General features: G+C 36.4%; 1 protein-coding gene across 1 annotated transcript; it reads left to right on the top strand.

Moving 5' to 3' along the window:
• Positions 1–2,345: 2,345 nt before the first annotated feature.
• Positions 2,346–18,192, top strand: rnf11a (ring finger protein 11a). The gene is made up of 3 exons (XM_061910024.1): positions 2,346–2,703; positions 8,903–9,075; positions 16,305–18,192. Exons 1-3 carry the CDS (start codon positions 2,605–2,607, stop codon positions 16,474–16,476), a joined length of 444 nt encoding a protein of 147 aa, XP_061766008.1. The 5' UTR covers positions 2,346–2,604; the 3' UTR covers positions 16,477–18,192.
• Positions 18,193–19,420: the final 1,228 nt, after the last annotated feature.

The following is a 19,420-nucleotide window of genomic DNA, read 5'->3' as shown; positions in this document are numbered from 1 at the left end:
TTGTTAAAAGAAAAGGTGATGTAACACAGTGGTGAACATGCCCTTTCCCAACTACTTTGGCACGTGTTGCAGCCAAGCAATTCTAAGTTAATTATTATTTGCAAAAAAAAAAAGTTTATGAGTTTGAAAATCAAATATCTTGTCTTTGTAGTGCATTCAATTGAATATGGGTTGAAAAAGATTAGCAAATCATTGTATTGCGTTTATATTTACATCTAACACAATTTCCCAAACACATATGGAAACGAATTTGTATATATTCTACATATGCATACTTTTTCTTTTTTTAATTAACCCCTAAGTACGATTCACAAACATTTTTACCAGTTTTTCTGCAATGGTCTTGTTTGGGAAAAAATTGCGAAAGAAATACATATAGTTTTATAACCAAACTAAATAAAAAATAAAGTCACTAGGAAAAAACATCAACGATCAAGTGGTAAAGTAACCGGAGTTGTACGTTATTTATTTATTTGTATTTTATTTTAACTTTTATTTATGCATTTCAACATTTACAAACAAACAGACGAGAAACAATAATCAAAGTAAGTATAAAAACAGTACTCAATTTCGGTAAATAACTTAGATTTGGAACACAGTATCATCGTTTTCACAGCTTTTTTGTTGTTAGAGATGGAGAGTGTTTTAATGTAGGGTTCTAAATCTTTTTTAAAGGCACAAAAGACCGGTCGGGTTTTGAGAAACTTACATTTATGAATATAAAACTTAGCCAATAGAATAATGAGGTTGCAAGGGTAAAATTCCTTTTCAAATTTTTGTTCATACAGTGTAAAACCAAATATCCCATCTTTAAAACAAATTTGTCATGAATATTGTCAGTTGTACGTGATCGTTTGCTTCCAACAAGAGTATCATTGATATTTCCGGTTTAGACTCCTTCAAAACAAAAGGACGCTTTACTATTTGTTGATTCACGTACTGTGAATTGACTGTCCATATATATATATATACGTATATATACTCACTAAATAGGAAATTTGAAATCATATCCAAGAAAAACCGAGATTCAGGATCGTAGATGACATGATGACATCGACAGAAGTTATAAATGAACTACAATTTATATAAAAATGCACATATCTGTGTTTTTCTTATGTGTTATGTTGAGTGTGTGTATATATATATATATATATATATATATATATATATATATATATACACACACTCAACATAATTCAGGATCGTAGATGACATGATGACATCGACAGAAGTTATAAATGAACTACAATTTATATAAAAATGCACATATCTGTGTTTTTATATATATATACACACACTCAACATAACACATAAGAAAAACACAGATATGTGCATTTTTATATAAATTGTAGTTCATTTATAACTTCTGTCGATGTCATCATGTCATCTACGATCCTGAATCTCGGTTTTTCTTGGATTATATATATATATATATATATATATATATATATGAACTGTGTATATATATATATATATATATATATATATATATATATATATATATATATATATATATATATATATATATATATACACACACTCAACATAACACATAAGAAAAACACAGATATGTGCATTTTTATATAAATTGTAGTTCATATATATATATATATATATATATATATATATATATATATATATAAATGCACATATCTCTGTTTTTCTTATGTGTTATGTTGAGTGTGTGTATATATATATATATATATATATATATATATATATATATATATATATATATATACACACTCAACATAACACATAAGATAAACACAGATATGTGCATTTTTATATAAATTGTAGTTCATTTATAACTTCTGTCGATGTCATCTACGATCCTGAATCTCGGTTTTTCTTGGATATGATTTCAAATTTCCTATTTAGTGAGTTAAATTATTATACATCCTGGAATGTAAAAGAGGGCTTCACGGTGGCAGAGGGGTTAGTGCGTCTGCCTCACAATACGAAGGTCCTGCAGTCCTGTGTTCAAATCCAGACTCGGGATCTTTCTGTGTGGAGTTTGCATGTTCTCCCCGTGAATGCGGGGGTTCCCTCCGGGTACTCCGGCTTCCTCCCACTTCCAAAGACATGCACCTGGGGATAGGTTGATTGGCAACACTAAATTGGCCTTAGTGTGTGAATGTTGTCTGTCTATCTGTGTTGGCCCTGCGATGAGGTGGCGACTTGTCCAGGGTGTACCCCGCCTTCCGCCCGATTGTAGCTGAGATAGGCGCCAGCACCCCAGAAAGGGAATAAGCGGTATAAAATGGATGGGATGGATGGAATGTAAAAGCTGGAAATCGCCACCCAAAAAAAAGTGTATTTTTAGAAGCGAGGATTGTCTAACGCGGAAGTGGCTCAAACGCCCAGACGAGGACTTCCGGTCTACATTTTGTAAACACACAAGAATAAGGACGGCGAAACAAGTTGGTGGAGCACTTTAAATATGTCGCTAGCGATGTATTCATGTGTGTCTTAGTCACGGTAACATTGCAGAAGGTGTAGTCGGTCGACGCCGTGCTTGTTGTCTTCCTCCGCGGAAGAAAGACGACGGCAGCTAGCAGGAGTACAGTTAGTGTTGTCCTTCTTCATGCTGCCTCCACTTCGATGGGGAACTGTCTGTTTGCAGCAGGAGCAGACGACCTGTCGCCGCTCAACGACTCTGAGGGTGGAAGCTTGCCCGGCGAGCCGCCGCCACCTTACCAGGTAACATGATCAACTACTGGTAATCACCTCAAACTCCGATTACAACCTCCATTAGTGAAATGAGATTTTCTTATTTAAACGGGAATAGCAGGTCCATTCTATGTGTCATACTTGATCATTTCGCGATATTGCCATATTTTTGCTGAAAGGATTTAGTAGAGAACATCGACGATAAAGTACCGCAACTTTTGGTCGCTAATAAAAAAGCATTGCCTGTACCGGAAATAGCTGACGATGTGCGCGTGACGTAACCGGTTGTAGAGCTCTTCACATCCTCACATTGTTTACAATCATGGCCACCAGCAGCTAGAGCGATTCGGACAAGGAAAGTGACAATTTCCCCATTAATTTGAGCGAGGATGAAAGATTCGTATATGTACCTCCGGGTACTCCGGCTTCCTCCCACCTCCAAAGACATGCACCTGGGGGTACGTTGATTGGCAACACCAAATTGGCCTTAGTGTGTGAATGTTGTCTGTCTATCTGTGTTGGCCCTGCAATGAGGTAGCGACTTGTCCAGGGTGTACCACACCTTCCGCCGAAATGCAGCTGAGATAGGCTCCACTGACCCCCCGCGACCCCGAAAGGGACAAGCGATAGAAAATGGATGGATGGATGGAGTTTCTTGAAGTGGATTATATGTGTACATTGTTTGATTTCTTTGCTTAATCCATTCCATAATTTAATTCCACATACTGATATTAGATTAGATTAGATTAGATAGTACTTTATTTCCGTCAGGAGAGTTCCTTCAGGAAAATTACAATTTTCAGCACAATCCCATTCAAGATCAGACAAACATTACAGGGAGACAGAACAGGATCGCTGACGGGTCTGCCGGCTTCCAGCGCCCCTTACAAAAAAGATGACATATAGGTAAACGGGGGGGGGGTCGGAGAAAAGAATAGAAGATTAAAATAAAATTTTAAAAAAATCGGTCTTAGCCTGGGCCCTGGAGTGGGGGTGCAGACTGAGGCCAAGGGGAAAAAAACAACAAAAAAAACACGACTCAAAGCCATAGTACACATCCCTCTTACATGTGTGTAAGAGGGAAACATCAAACATCAAAGAAATATACTGAAGTGATATACTGAAGTTCTTATTTTTTGTACGTGCGTACAAATGTTTATTAAACTAAATTTTTCTCTACGATTATATTTCTCCTCTTTCGTTAAGAAGTATTGTTGTATATTTTTGGGTAGCAGATTATAGTTTGCTTTGTGTATAATTTTAGCTGTTTGCAAATTCACTATGTCATGGAATTTCAATATTTTTGATTCAATAAATAAAGGGTTTGTATGTTCTCTATATCCGGCATTATGTATTATTCAACTGATCTTTTTTGTAACACGGTTAATGAATGAAGTGTACTTTTGTAGTTATTTCCCCATATTTCTACAAAATAACTCATATATGGTAACACTAGTGAGCAGTACAGAATACAAAGTGATTTTTGGTCTAGAACATGTTTTGCTTTATTCATTGTTGACGTGTTTCTGTTGTATATTTTTTATATGAGTTTTCCAGTTCAATTAATCATCAATCGTTGTACCTAGACATTTGGTTTCATTTTCTCTTGGCTGATTTTCTTTCAAAAGAGAGGCTCTTTATGTTTTATTATTTATTTTAAAACTTTTTTTTTAATCTAGGAAACAATCACTTCCAATATTGCAGCTTTTGGGGTTTTTAAGCACGTTTTACATTATTGCCATGAATTTAGCATTTTCGAGCATAAAAATAGATAAGTTTGGAATTGGGGGTTAAATCACCAAAAATGATTCCCGGGCGCGGCCACCGCTGCTGCTCACTTCTCCCCTATCCTCCCAGTGGGTGATCAAGGGTGATGGGTCAAATGCAGAAAATAATTTTGCAACAGCTAGTTTGCGTGTGCATGTGCATGTGCGTGTGCGTGTGTGACAATCATTGATACTTTAACTTTTTTAAATGAAGTAAAGATATTATCGTATTATAGAGAGGAACAAGCGGTAGAAAATGGACGGAAGTATTCAGGATTTACCTTAGATTGCCAGATACACTATATTGCCAAAAGTGTTTGGCCACCTGCCTTGACTCACATATGAACTTGAAGTGCCATCCCATTCATATACTCTGATGATTAACGTGTGATGACTGTATTATACTGACAGTATATATTTGTACCATGAATTGATTAACATCGACCCCGACTTAAACAAGTTGAAAAACTTATCCGGGTGATACCATTTAGTGGTCAATTGTACAGAATATGTACTGTACTGTGCAATCTACTAATAAAAGTTTCAATCAATCAATCAATCAATCAATCAATCAATTCCTAACCCATAGGGTTCAATATGATGTCGATCACCTTTTGCAGCTATTCCAGCATCAACTCTTCTGGGAAGGCTGTCCACAAGGTTACAGAGTGTTTTTATTGGAATTTTCCACCATTCTTGCAGAAGCGAATTGGTGAAGTCACACACTGATTGATGTTGGTCGAAAAGTCCTGGCTCTCAGTCTCCGTTCTACTTCATCCCAAAGGTGTTCTATCTCAGCTGCATTCGGGCGCAAGGCAGGGTACACCCTGGACAAGTCGCCACGTCATCTCAGGGCCAACACAGATAGACAGACAACATTCACACACGAGGGCCAATTTAGTGTTGCCAATCAACCTATCCTCAGGTGCATTTCTTTGGAGGTGGGAGGAAGCCGGAGTACCCGGAAGGAACCCACACAGTCACGGGGAGAACATGCAAACTCCACACAAATCATGAATGTTACTTAATTCATTAAAAATAATAATACAATAGACAACAACTTTTATGCATATATAAATGTATTCAGTTATAAACATTCATTCACTTTATTCTTTCCTTCATGGATCTTAACTTTACCGCCGCCGGTAGTTTTTTTTATATTTGTATTTAATAGGTTGTAGGTGTTTTTATTTCAGTATAAAAGTGTAAAACGTTTTTTGCTTTGGTCATGAAAAAATGACAATAGTGTGTCAGTGCATACATACATTATTTATTAGAGTACTTTAACTTCACATCTATCCCTCAGGTCTAAGTATTTTTTTTGTTCTATGTTGTATTTTTGTTTGTTTGTTTTTTGTCAAAGAAAACAATGTTTTTTTTTATGGCAAACAAAAAATATGCAAAGTCTTCCGCAAAAAATATTTTTCAAAGTGGAATATTGGATGTAAAGTAATCGAAGCCTTGGATATGTCAATAATTCATAAAAACATTGATTTTGATTCAATATTATGTTTTGAGCAATGACAGTTTAAAGAAACAAAAACAGCTTTGTTTTTTTAGTCAACATTGTAACGACCAATAAAAATGCAATAAACGGGGACGGAATTTGGCCCGGTTATCTTCTCCAAGTCACGACACTGACATATTCTTTGTGACAGCGCGATTGCTCCCACTGTACGTGCGCAGCTGCATCCTCGCTCTCCTGACGGCGTGATAAGAGCGCACCGTCACAATAAACAAAACGAAACACCAGCGTAAAGTGATAATGGATAAAACAAACAAACAAGAGAACTGGATTTCTGACCCAGAGAAAGCAGAATCGCTAAAAAAAAACAAAAAAAACACTTGCACTGATTTCAATGCGTAAAAAGACACAAAAAATGTGTTAACGCAAACACTGCAGAGGAAATACTTGTTGGAATTTTGGCCCGTTGTTAGCATTATATTGGTACCAAAAAATAAAAAGAGCATCCGACTTTGTGTGTTTCTGTATGCTACACTACATTATATTACTTTATTTTGTTTTCACATAAAAAATTATTTAAAAAAAACGTTTAAGGTCTGACGGGTAATATAATGCCGTGGTGCACCGCCACAATCAAATACATTATGGGGAAACCCTGGTTTTGTAGCATTGGCCACTAGATGAGACCAAACCAACCAGAGCGCGCTGTTCAGTATCAGGGCAACTGATTGGCTCAGCCTTGGGCTGGGCAATATGGCTGAAAACGGTATCAGTATACGTTTTTTTTTAAATTGGTCGATATCGCTAACTACTGATATTTTTTATGACCTATACAAAATATGGACCAAGAAAAAAAATTATTAAATGTTAAAATTTTGTATTTGAAATGTAACCTTTCTCTGATTTTTATCCCCTCGACCGTTAAGTCAGAAAGGAAAAGGAATGTCAACACAACCATGGAAAATATTCCATCTATCCATTTTCTACCGCTTATTCCCTTCGGGGGAGCGGGGGGCGCTGGAGCCTATCTCAGCTACAATCGGGCGGAAGGCGGTGTACACCCTGGACAAGTCGCTACCTCATCGCAGGGCCAACACAGATAGACTGACAACATTCACACTCACATTCACACACTACAGTGTAAATTAAAATTCTAAAATCACAGTCAGTACTTAAGAATAACCTATTTAAATTAAGGTGCAAAAATAAGGAATATATAAGAAATGCTTAAGAAAGTGTAACAAAATAGTGCAAAGTTGAAAATATTAACCTAGAAAAACCTGAGAAAAACTATTGTTTGCAGGTTTACTACCAGGAAGTTACATTAATTATAATAACCATTAATATGGTCTGTTATTGTTATTTAAGTATGAACATTAATGTATGTTTTAGCAGTATCTGTTATTTAAATATTACTGGACCAAACTATTATTTTAAAGCAGCACTAAGTAACTTTTCAACCTTCATAAAATATTTTTATAACATTTGGAATGATACCTCAGGCATGGCCTAAGGGGGTCTGTATCGCTTTTACTGGCACTTAGCAACTTTGAAGAGGGAACCCTGCCACACAAAAAACTGCAGATGTACTGACTTGCTTTATAGCAAACAAAAATCTCAATATTTTTAGGCCATATCGCAATACACGATATATATCTCGATATTTTGCCTTAGCCTTGAATTAACACTTGATACATGTAATCACACCAGTATGAAGATTCTATGGATCTGTTCTTGCTGGACTTGTAAGTAACTTTCGATGCTCCAATAAAAATGATAATACTAATATTAGCTATCGGAAATGTGCATGGTAGCAATACTTTGATAGTTAGCAGTTCCACACTGACTCGACCAGCCACGCAACAAGCTCAAAAGCAGTGTATAAAGAAAAAAACAATGAGATGACTGCAAACCGCAAATATAAAGTTTGAGTAAATTATGTAGGTTCTTAATGTTGAAAGATCAGTAATAATGAATTATTGTGGTATAATCATGTCAGTTTGACGCCATATGCGCTCGTCCTCATGGGAAATGTGGTCTTCATTTAGGCAAAAAAATACCGCTTTGGTCAACTGGCACCACCAAAATCAACCAAAACTGAAAGTTTTCAGGAAGGACTTTAAAGTAGCACATTTGTTACAAGGGTTGAAAAAAAAGATGAGCGTCGTGAAGGACTATGGTCTGTTTTTTAAAAAAAGATCCAAAAACTGCCTTACTGCCGATTACTTTTTCTGTTTTATTGAAAATTTTGAATTTCTCTTCTCACTAAAAAAATTATATATATTTACATGTAAAAAAAAAAATTTTTTTTAATTGATATTGATTACATGTCTATTGAGATATATTGATATTGTTTTATCGGCCCATCCCTAGCTCAGCCTCAGACAGCATTACTATCATTGATTAAAAGAGTGTAAAGGTGACTAAAGGGTGTTATTTAATGTTTACAGTGCTCATAATGTTAAATATTTATTGTTTGCTTTGCTCCAGCTATGAAACTGAGTTTATGTCCGGAACCAATTGACAGTGATAAACCAGGGATTATTTTTACACTATTGTTAAGAAATATTTTGAAATGTTGACTATATTTTTATGTTTGTTGTGTTTTAATTGTAAACACTCCAACATATGGTTCCATATCCCCATGCTTTGACAGGGACGTCATTATTTTGAATTTAAGACTTTTGTAGCACAAGAGCACTTTAACAATACAGAAAAAAGTAAATGCATAGTAATTAAGAATAAAATGCATATATGTTTATAAAAAGTATAAATACGACTGGAATACAATGGAACATAATAAAAATGTGAATACAATATTGTACTGCCCTACCTGGTGTAAACGGCTCGCAACTGTGAAGCAATAATCATCATGCACTTAAAAGAGCCATTCAAAATAAATGATTCGTTCGCACATGCCCCATTTCGATTGTTCAATAGACATTACAACAACCACAAGGATGAACTTCATATAATCCAATGATTACATATTTTCCAGGCACGCCCTCAGCCTGTGCAGGTGTACCATCCCACCCCAGGAGAGAGCCGTCCCGCCAGTCAGCTGACCGAGGAAGAGCAGATCCGCATCGCCCAGCGTATCGGCCTCATCCACCACCTGCCCAGGGGCATCTTTGACCCGGGTTCTGACCCTTCCGACCGCAAAGTGAAAGAGTGAGTTGTGGAAATAGTTCACTACAGCTCAAGATGTTCTGATCAGAGTTTTATGCCGCCCATTCTGATACTGATCATCCATGAGTGAGATCGATCCGCCGATACTAATACTGATACAGATCACACTTATTAACGGCACATTTTTTTTATGCTGAGTGCTATTGACAGTTCAACAATATCAATACAATATTAAAATTAGTTCCTTATTCTCTTTTATGTTCAAATCCAGGCGGAAAACACTTTTATTTAACGTTGCCTACGATGGTATTTTTTCTACACTCTTTCATTTTAATTAGATTAATTCTAGATTATTTTCATGATCATTTCTTACTGAGGTTAAGTTGTGTCTCTATTACATTATTCGGACTTTACAAATTATGTGTTTTAAAAATATAATGTATAACATTCAGTGCAGAAAAATGTGCTGCTTCAAAACGCATGACACACTTTGGTAAATTATAAGACTGCAGCAATTGATCCTCCTGCCCTGCGATGAGGTGGTGACTTGTCCAGGGTGCACCCCGCTTTCTGCCTGAATACAGCTGAGATAGGCTCCAGCACCTCCTGCGATCCCAAAAGGCACAAGTGGTAGAAATGGATGGATGGGCAATCGATCCTGTGTTAGAAACAGCCAATGGAGTGTAAAGTTTAAAGTGACGTGGCACGGCTCTTTCAACGAGGCAAGTAATGCAGTGCTGCATGTGGCCATGACATTTATTCTGCTGTATGTGCTTGTGTCCCTTTTGAAAAAATGCCAAGAGTCTGCAAAAAAGGATAAAAACTGATCACACGATGGTACAAACACACACACAATAATGACTGGTACTAAAAACGTTACAACAGACCGTCTCAAAAACGGAATACAATTTTAGTGTTTTTACTGAATAAGAGACTCAGAATGTACAGGAAAATATAGCATGTGGGATTTACAATATTAAAGGCCTACTGAAATGAGATTTTCTTATTTAAACGGGAATAGCAGGTCCATTCTATGTGTCATACTTGATCATTTCGCGATATTGCCATATTTTTGCTGAAAGGATTTAGTAGAGAAAATCGACGATAAAGTTCGCCATTTTTGGTACTTCCTGAAAAAGCCTCGCCTTTACCAGAAGTCGCAGATGATGACGTCGCAAGTGTGGGGGCTCCTCACATATTCACATTGATTTTAATGGGAGCCTCAAACAAAAACAGTTATTCGGACCGAGAAAAAGACAATTTCCCCATTAATTTGAGCAAGGATGAAAGATTCGTGTTTGAGGATATTGATAGCGACAGACTAGAAAAAAAAAAAAAGCGTTAAAAAAAAAACGCAATAGCATTGGGACGTATTCCGATGTTTTTAAACACATTTACAAGGATAATTCTGGGAAATCCCTTATCTTTCTATTGTGTTGCTAGTGTTTTAGTGAGTTTAATATTACCTGATAGTTGGAGGGGTTTGTCCACGGGTGTGTTAACGCCAATGTCTCACAGGTGTCGACGGCATCTTTACGGACGACACAAGCTCAGCTGATACCCGGCAAGTGGCGACTTTTTAACCACATTTTTCTCACCGAAACCTGCTGGTTGACATTCGGTTGGAATCCATGTCTGCTTGACCGCGCTCTGATCCATAGGAAAGTTTCAGCTCCGGGAATTTTAAACAAGGAATCACTGTGTGTTTGTGTGGCTAATGGCTAAAGCTTCCCAACTCCATCTTTCTACTGTGACTTCTCCAATATTGAACAAATTGCAAAAGATTCAGCAACACAGATGTCCAAAATACTGTGTAATTATGCCATCAAAGCAGACGACTTTTACCTGTGTGTGTGCGTAGCGCTCATACTTCCTAAAAACGTGTGACGTCCTGCGTACACGTCATCATTACACGACGTTTCCAAGACGAAACTCCCGGGAAATTTAAAATTGTAATTTAGTAAACTGAAATAGCCATATTCGCATGTGTTGCAATGTTAATATTTCATCATTGATATATAAACTATCAGACTGCGTGGTGGGTAGTAGTGGGTTTCAGTAGGCCTTTAACTATGAACAATAAAACACTGAATATTGAGAATATAAGAATATTTCCTCTACTTACCAGACCACTTTCTTAATTAAAATCTTTATTAATCGAGTCAGAATAACTAAGATGCACCAAACATGGCAAAACATTAACGCAAAAGGTAAAAAAGCAATCACATGTTCGATATTATCTCACTTTTCTGCAGAACTTTGTTGTAGAAATCTGCCTGTTTGACACGTCGCGTCAGATTTGCTACTCTGTAAGCAAACTACGCCCACTCAGCTTCTTGCCTAGGCTGCATGGAGCTACTGTAACGTGGTTCCTATGGTTACCATAGTAACCCGTCTGTCACTCAAAAGTGACAATTGTAACCATTGGAATCATTTCTATAGTCTGGAAACATCCAACAAGCCACGATGAAGTGTTGATTATGTTGTACTATCACCAGGTAGCACAGGTACTGCCTTTTTTATGCTTTGCAAGGCCTGTGTCACGTGACTTCAAACCTGACACCTCATTGGCTGGTTCTGAGAGAGGATCGATTGCATCAGTCTTAATTTACCCAAAGTGGGTCTTGTGTTTTGAAGCAACAAGTTTTTCTTCACTGAATCTTAAAACACTGAATTTTTATGCACTGAATTTTATACACAGAATTTTGCTACTGATTTTTTTTCTGTGAAATATCATAATTTTATGTAAAAAAAAATTAAGTTAAGATAATTTCAACGGAAAAAAAATCAGTTACATAAATACAGTCAAAAATAGCTTTCGTACTAAAGACAAATTAAGTTCCATAATTTTATTTTTATTCATGATTTTATTCGCCTTGTAATTTAATGCAACAGTAATGTAAAGCACTTTGAATTGCCTAATGTACGAATTGTGCTCTATAAATAAACTTGCCTTGCCTTGATGTTGCAATAGCTCCCTAAAAACAGCCAAGCACTCCTTTAAAACAGACTATCTTTGACTTGCAAATTCTGCGTTCAGTTCTTAAAAACAGCAGAGCGCCCCTGTCATTTAGATGATCTTTGACCTTTCACAGCAGGTCATTAAAAAAATCAAAGCACTCATCTCATAGAGTGGATCTCTGAGTAGTGGTATCAATCAATCAACCAATCAATTAAAGTTTATCTATATAGCCCTTATCCACAAATGCCTCAAAGGGCTGCACAAACCACAACGTCATCTTTGGCTGTGATCCCACAAAATAATCCCTGATTCCACATAAGGGCAAGAAAAAAACTCAACCCAATGGGCACAATTGATAAGGAGAAATGGTCCACCCTTGATCCCGACTTGGAACAGCCAGCCTTTCCTCCATGGCCACCTGTTAACCTCTCTGCGCATAAGAGGGAGGCAGAGCAGAAAAGAAAGACGGCAGATCAACTGGTCTAAAAAGGGGTCTATCTCAAGGCTAGAGTATACAAATGAGATTTAAGATGGGACTTACATGCTTCTACTGAGATAGCATCTCCAACTGTTACCAGGAGGGCATTCCAGGATACTGGAGCCCGAATAGAAAATGCTTTATAGCCCGCAGACTTTTTTTGGGCTCTAGGAATCACTAATAAGTGGGAGCTCTTAGAACATAGATTTGTGCCCGGGACGATACAATCAGCAAGATAAGATGCAGCTGGACTGTTTAATAGTTTATACATGAGTAGTAAAACCTTAATGTTGCATCTCAAGTGCACAGGAAGCCAGTGCAGGTGAGCCAGTATGGCGTAATATGATCAAACTTTCTTGTTCTTGTCAAAAGTCTAGCAGCCGCATTTTGTACCAACTGTAATCTTTTAATGCTAGACATAGGGAGACCCCAAAGTAATATGTTTCAGTAATCTAGATGAGACGAAACGAATGCACAAAAAGTAATGCATTCAATAATTGGTGCTGTATGTCCTTAAGAACAGCAGCATGTTCATCATAAAGAGCGTCTTTGATGAGCAAGTATTGCAGTAGGTCCTTGAAAACTGCAAAGCACTCCTGTTATCTTTTAATAGTGTTGTTGCAATAGCTCCCTAAAAATAGCAAACATGCCTGTCACATAGACAATCTTTGAATTTGCAATTGTTGCTGCCCTCAATAACAGCAGTCTTCACTCATTAAGGATATTTGACTGATGTTGCTGCAATGGATCTCTAAAACTGCAAAACACGCCTGGCGTATAGACAATCTCTGACTTGACAAAGTCCTTAAAACAGCGAAGCACTCCCGTCACATAGAGATGATCTTATAACAATGCTGTTGCAGTAGGTTCTTAAAAAACAGCAGTTTACTTATCCTGTCATTAAACTATCTTTGTATGGGGTTGTTGCAGAAGTTTCTTAAAAACAGCAAAACACTCCCGTCATGTAGACAATCTTTGACAAAACAAATGTTGCTTATGTTATCGAAAAACAGCAGAGCTGTCCTGTCATTTAGGTTATATTTGACCATCATTGTCACAGGAGGTCCCTAAAAACAGCAAAGCACTCCTGACATGTGACTAGCAATTTTTGCTTTTGGTCCTTATATGACACCCGTGTCATATATTTTAGCAGTGTTGTTTTTAGAGCTGTGAATCTTTGGGCACCACACGACTCTTTTCAAAATCGATTCTCGATACAAAATCAATACTTTTACATTAACATTAAGTGCCAGTTCTATAATTATCTAAATTTCTCCTTTAAATAGACAAACAGCTCTGATGATTTTTATATAACTTAAAAGAAAACTGATTTTGTTTGACAAAATGCTACCCAAACATTTAATAAAGTCAAACACAAATGAGGCTACCAGAAAACACTTATATTTTCTAAAGTAAATCTGTACAGCAGATAGGGCTGGGCGATATGGCCTTTTATTAATATCTCAATGTTTTTAGGCCATATCGCAATACACGTTATATATCTCGATATTTTGCCTTAGCCTTGAATGAACACTTGATACATATAATCACAGCCGTATGATGATTCTATGTGTCAATATTAAAACATTCTTGTTCATACTGCATTAATATATGCTACTTTTAAACTTTCATGCAGAGAAGGAAATCACAACTAAGTCAATTGACCAAAACTGTATTTATTAAACAGTTACTAAGCGGTGGCACAAACATTCATGTCAATTCCAAAACAGAAAGTGCAAGATTGTCAGAGACATTTTAAAACAAGTTATTAGTGCACTTTTGTGCATGATGTCACTAAGATGACATCACTAAATTAAAGTGCACTTTTTGTACAGAACGTAACAACAATAGTTAAAAACAAATACAGCGCACTTTTGTGCATGATGGTATTTCAATAACTGTCAAATAAAATTGAGCTGCATAATAAGAAATCAAATAGTGTATGTCCTTCGCTATGTGATAAGTTATTGCGGACGTTATCTCCTTCTGTTGTTGACTTTTTTTTTCATACGGCGTTGATCTGGAAATAGTTGCTTTGGCATTTTGTTGGTGTGGCACCAGCCGGAGATGTTGACATGCAGAGTTTCAAGCATTCCTCTTTATCTAGCGGATGACTTTTCAAATGATACTACATTAGCAGTGCTGCTACTTTATGTAGCAACGCTTTTGCCGCATAAATGTTGAACATCTTCCTGCTTGAAGCCAAACCACCGCCAGACAATGGATCCTGTGCTTTTTTTGTTGGGAATTATTATTTCTCTATTTGTTACCAGATTCGCACCTTCTTTCTCTCATATTACCACTCTCACCGGACCGTTAGCATCTCAGCTAATTTGACCATGTTGCTACCTCTGTGCTCCACAGGAGCATGTGACGTTGCACACATGACTTATGTAAGAAGGTGCGCTTGTTTTAAGTCTCTGAGAAGGAGGGACAAGAAAGAGTGGGAAAAGCCTGTAGTGTAATGGCAGCAGCTAAAAACAATTGCCTGAGAACGTATACTCCAATATCACGATATAGTCATTTTCTATATCGCACAGAGACAAACCCGCCATATATCGAGTATATCGATATGTCGCCTAGCCCTAAAAGCAGATATGATCATCTAATGATTATTAGGACAGATTTAAAAAAAAATTAAAAATTTAAACTGATCTTTACAAATAAGGATCGCGTTTTATTCAAAACTTGATTATTTTTTTGACACCCTGAGTTGTTGCAGTAGGACTAGGACAGGGGTCGGCAACCCAAAATGTTGAAAGAGCCATATTGTACCAAAACTACAAAAATAAATACGTCTGGAGCCGCAAAAAATAAAAGCCATATTACACACAGATAGTGTGTCATGATATATAAATTGAATTATGAGGACTTACAGGGAACTAAATGAGCTCAAAGATAGCTACAAATTAGGCACAACGATGCAATATGTACATACAGCTAGCCAAAATAGCATGTTAGCATCCATTAGCTTGCAGTCATGCAGTGACCATATATGTCTGACTAGCACTCCACACAACTCAATAACATCAACAAAACTCACCTTTGTGCATCATTGCACAACGTTGAAAGTTTTGTGGACAAAATGAGACAGAAAAAAAAGTGGCATAAAACACGTCTTAGAAAGTCGGAGAAAGCTATACATGTAAACAAACTACGGTGAGTTCAAGGACCGCCAAAAGTAGTTGGACAAAACAGCGCTCGCCTAAGACTCGTATCAGTGAAGTATGTCTAGTATAAACAGTGTGCTTTATAACAAGTAGGGAGGTTTGTGTCATGTTTGTCCTCCTGCAGAAACCATATTACAACAAAAAATATGTTTTTTTCCTCTCATTATTTCCATTCTTCATATATTTTTGAAATAACTCCAGAAAGCCACTAGGACGGCGCTAAAGAGGCTCCAGAGCGGGTTGCCGACACCTGGACTAAGATCTTAAAAACAGCAAAGCACTCCTGTCATATAGACAATTTTTGACACTTTTTGCTGTCAATCCTCAAAAACAGCAGTCCTCACACAGTGAGGATCTTTGTGTGGCGTTGCTCCAATAGATCTCTAAACCAGCAACGCCCTACTTCTCTTATAGATTCTTTGACTGCAGTTTTGCAGAAAGTACTTGAAAACAGCAGAGCCCTTATCTCTTATAGACAATCTATGACTCAGTTGGTCTTGTTATGTAAAGGATCTTTGACCAGCTTTTGTATGTGTGGTATCAGGCGATAAAAGTGCATTCTTTATTTCCTGAGAGGAAAATAAAAGGTGCTTATTTAGAGTCCAGCGTTTACTTATTCATTCATTCATCACAGAGCACGCCTTCTTTCTGGCTCCCGCAGGTGTGTGATCTGCATGATGGACTTCGAGTATGGGGACCCCATCCGGTTCTTGCCCTGCCTCCACATCTACCACACAGACTGCATCGACGCCTGGCTCATGCGCTCCTTCACCTGCCCCTCCTGCATGGAGCCCGTGGACGCCGCGCTGCTCGCCACCTACGAGGCCAACTGAGGCGACGGCTCCAAGTACCTGCACCTTTTTCTTAGTCCAAAACTGTCCCAGCTGCTCCAGAAAAGGTAGACAGGGTCATGTGACGTGCGACGCGTGTTCTGTAGGAAGCATCAAAAAAGTCTACTTTATAGTCGCTGCTTGGTCGGGGCGGGGGACGCTTTGCCTTACTTAGAACAGTCATGTGCCAAACCATGCAAAGTAGCAGCAGAATAATTTCCCATTTATGAAACTGACACTGTTAGCGCTTCTTTACTTTCATGTCATGTGCAATATGTCATAGATACAGTTAGCTATAGTATCCAAAGTCTGGCCCTTTTATTGGCCATAGGCACAATAATAAAGATGTATCATTTACATATTGTCAGCTAGAACACACAACTAAGATGTCAGTGTTTTGTTCAGATACATCACTTCAAAAGGGTTATTCAACCTTTTAAATTACAAATTAATTGATTAAAAGTCTCCCCATATTAATATTTTATACATGAAGAGCACAATAAAATAACATGTCATTATCTCAACGTCAGCCCAGCCTTAACGGAAATATCCTACTAGGTTTTTAAAAGTGACAAAACTATAAAAATTGTGTAAAAATTCTGACAAGTTATAAAAACATGAATATTTAATTGTATTATTTATCATAATAGTATAAAAAATCTAAGTGTACCAAGTATAGAATAGATAGATTTTTTAGATTAATTTCAGAAAAAGAAAATAATAATGCTACAAAAACATTATTATTTTTGTTTTAAATGAGTATTAGGTCCACATGGAAATGTAAAATTATAGTCTTACATTTTTTTTACTATAATGTCATAAGTGTTATATTTCTTTTCAAGAAAAAAATGCTAATACAACCAAGAAAAAGTCAGTTCGTATTCATGCAAAAATATGTCTTTTTTTGCAAATTTTTAAACGTGTTCTACTATTTTCATGATGTTTTGATTTTTTTTGTGGTAATTAATATTGTTACTCTTTTGCTGGTAATTTAATGATTTCAAATGATCAACCATAAAATTATGGTTTCTTCTTGTCTTTATTTAATAATGATGATGTTGTCTCAATATAAAGAACATTTCGCAAAATGACACTTTCATTCTCCTATTGTTACGATACTACGACATCTTGTTAAGAAAGGAATTGTCATATTATCATTTTAGTTTTTAAAACAGTTTGGTGGTCATAGTATTTCTACTGAATTTGGAAGTATAACTATTCCATTTCCAATGTGGCTCTAATATTCCTTTCCTAAAGAATAAAATATTTCAAAGTTAATCTTTTGAGTTTTTGTCATTAGTTTTCACAATATATCTCTGTGGTGTTTATTAGTTGACATTTGTGTTTTTCAACAATGTTTAAAAGTTTTTTTTGACTTGTCAAGCTGCGAAGTGATGACTTTTCCATTTCTTGGTCTGCTTTTTGCCAGCAGCAGAGCTGAATGTTTTGTATTCTTCTGTGCCTTTGAAGGAAGATTCTTATGACGTACAATCATGTCGACCGTGTACTTCCCCGTAGTTGTCCACTAGAGGGAGCCAGACACCCGTTTGTGTCGCAGTAAAATAGGTCCGACTCCTTTGCTCGTGTGAGGTGTTGTTCGCCCACCCGTCGCTGCTGCTGCTGCGACTAATAGTCATTTTGTGTTTTAATGTAAATGTGCAAATCATGTTTTGGAAAGTTTATTTAATCCTAATAAAGGTGATAATGAGCTCCCACGACCATACGTTTAGCATTATTGACAACAACTGGCAATAAATTATTGTGTCACGTGACCAAGGACAAATTCAGCCTCTCTTAGATGACAGACAATCAAACCTCAATCAAACATACCCAACATCCCATAATATGAGATAATGAGCTCTTCGATACGTAATTTATTAGCAATCAGGACACGGTGTCGTGTGCTGCTTCGCCGCCACGGGGGGGCGCTGTTCTGCTATACAGTCCTCGATGGACGCTCAAGTGGGACAACATAAACTTCAGTTCGTCATTCGTTAATTAGGAGTAGAATCAAAAACAAAAATGTGTCATTTACTCAATAAAAATTGTTTTTCAATTATTTAATAATTTCATTGAATTCATTATATAATGATGTATATTGTGCTTTCAAATAGGACATCATTGAATAAAAAACACATTTTTAAATAATGACATTAATATATTTGGCATTATTATTTAATGTAAAATTTAATTTAGTTCTTTAATCATTTAAATAATAATTTCAATATAAAAAAATATTGATTTCATGATGTAATTAGTTTAATGATTTTTAAAATTAAGTAGTTATATATTATTATTATATATTATTGATTATTTTATGATTTATTTAATTGTTGGAGTGCCAAATAGGACAAAGTTAAATAAATGTTAACTTGAATGTGTCGTTGACTCATTGTAATTGAAATTTAATATAAAAACGTGCTATTAAATGGATCATTAATTTATTTAATGTAAAAATACATTTTGACTATTTAATAATTTAAATAATTATTTCAATATTTTATTAATTATTGATTTCATGATGTAAATATTTTTTTCATGATTTAATTATTTCACAATGTGATTATTTCAGGATTTAATTATTTTGTAAGTCTTTCATGAACTTGTGTATAAAGGGCCAAATGGGACAAAATTAAATGTGTGAAGTGAATTATATTTATAAAGCGCTTTTCTCGAGTGACTCAAAGCGCTTTTACATAGTGAAACCCAATATCTAAGTTACATTTAAACCAGTGTGGGTGGCACTGGGAGCAGGTGGGTAAAGTGTCTTGCCCAAGGACACAACGGCAGTGACTAGGATGGCAGAAGCGGGAATCAAACCTGCAACGCTCAAGTTGCTGGCACGGCCACTCTACCAACCGAGCTGTGCCGCCCCACTAAATAAATCTTGAAATAATTTCTTAAGCAAGTGATTAATTCATTATAATCTGAACTAAATACAAAAATG

This window comes from Nerophis ophidion, linkage group LG01, assembly GCF_033978795.1.
Source record: "Nerophis ophidion isolate RoL-2023_Sa linkage group LG01, RoL_Noph_v1.0, whole genome shotgun sequence".
NCBI lineage: Eukaryota > Metazoa > Chordata > Actinopteri > Syngnathiformes > Syngnathidae > Nerophis > Nerophis ophidion.
The sequence above is the reverse complement of the archived record's forward strand: the minus strand, read 5'-3'. Positions and strand labels throughout refer to the sequence as shown.

Coding starts and splice junctions, on each gene's coding strand:
- rnf11a (XM_061910024.1), top strand. CDS start 2,605: ATGGGGAACTGTCTGTTTGCAGCAGGAGCAGACGACCTGTCGCCGCTC. Junction 2,704..8,902: donor AGCCGCCGCCACCTTACCAG/GTAACATGATCA, acceptor CATATTTTCCAG/GCACGCCCTCAGCCTGTGCA. Junction 9,076..16,304: donor TCCGACCGCAAAGTGAAAGA/GTGAGTTGTGGA, acceptor TGGCTCCCGCAG/GTGTGTGATCTGCATGATGG.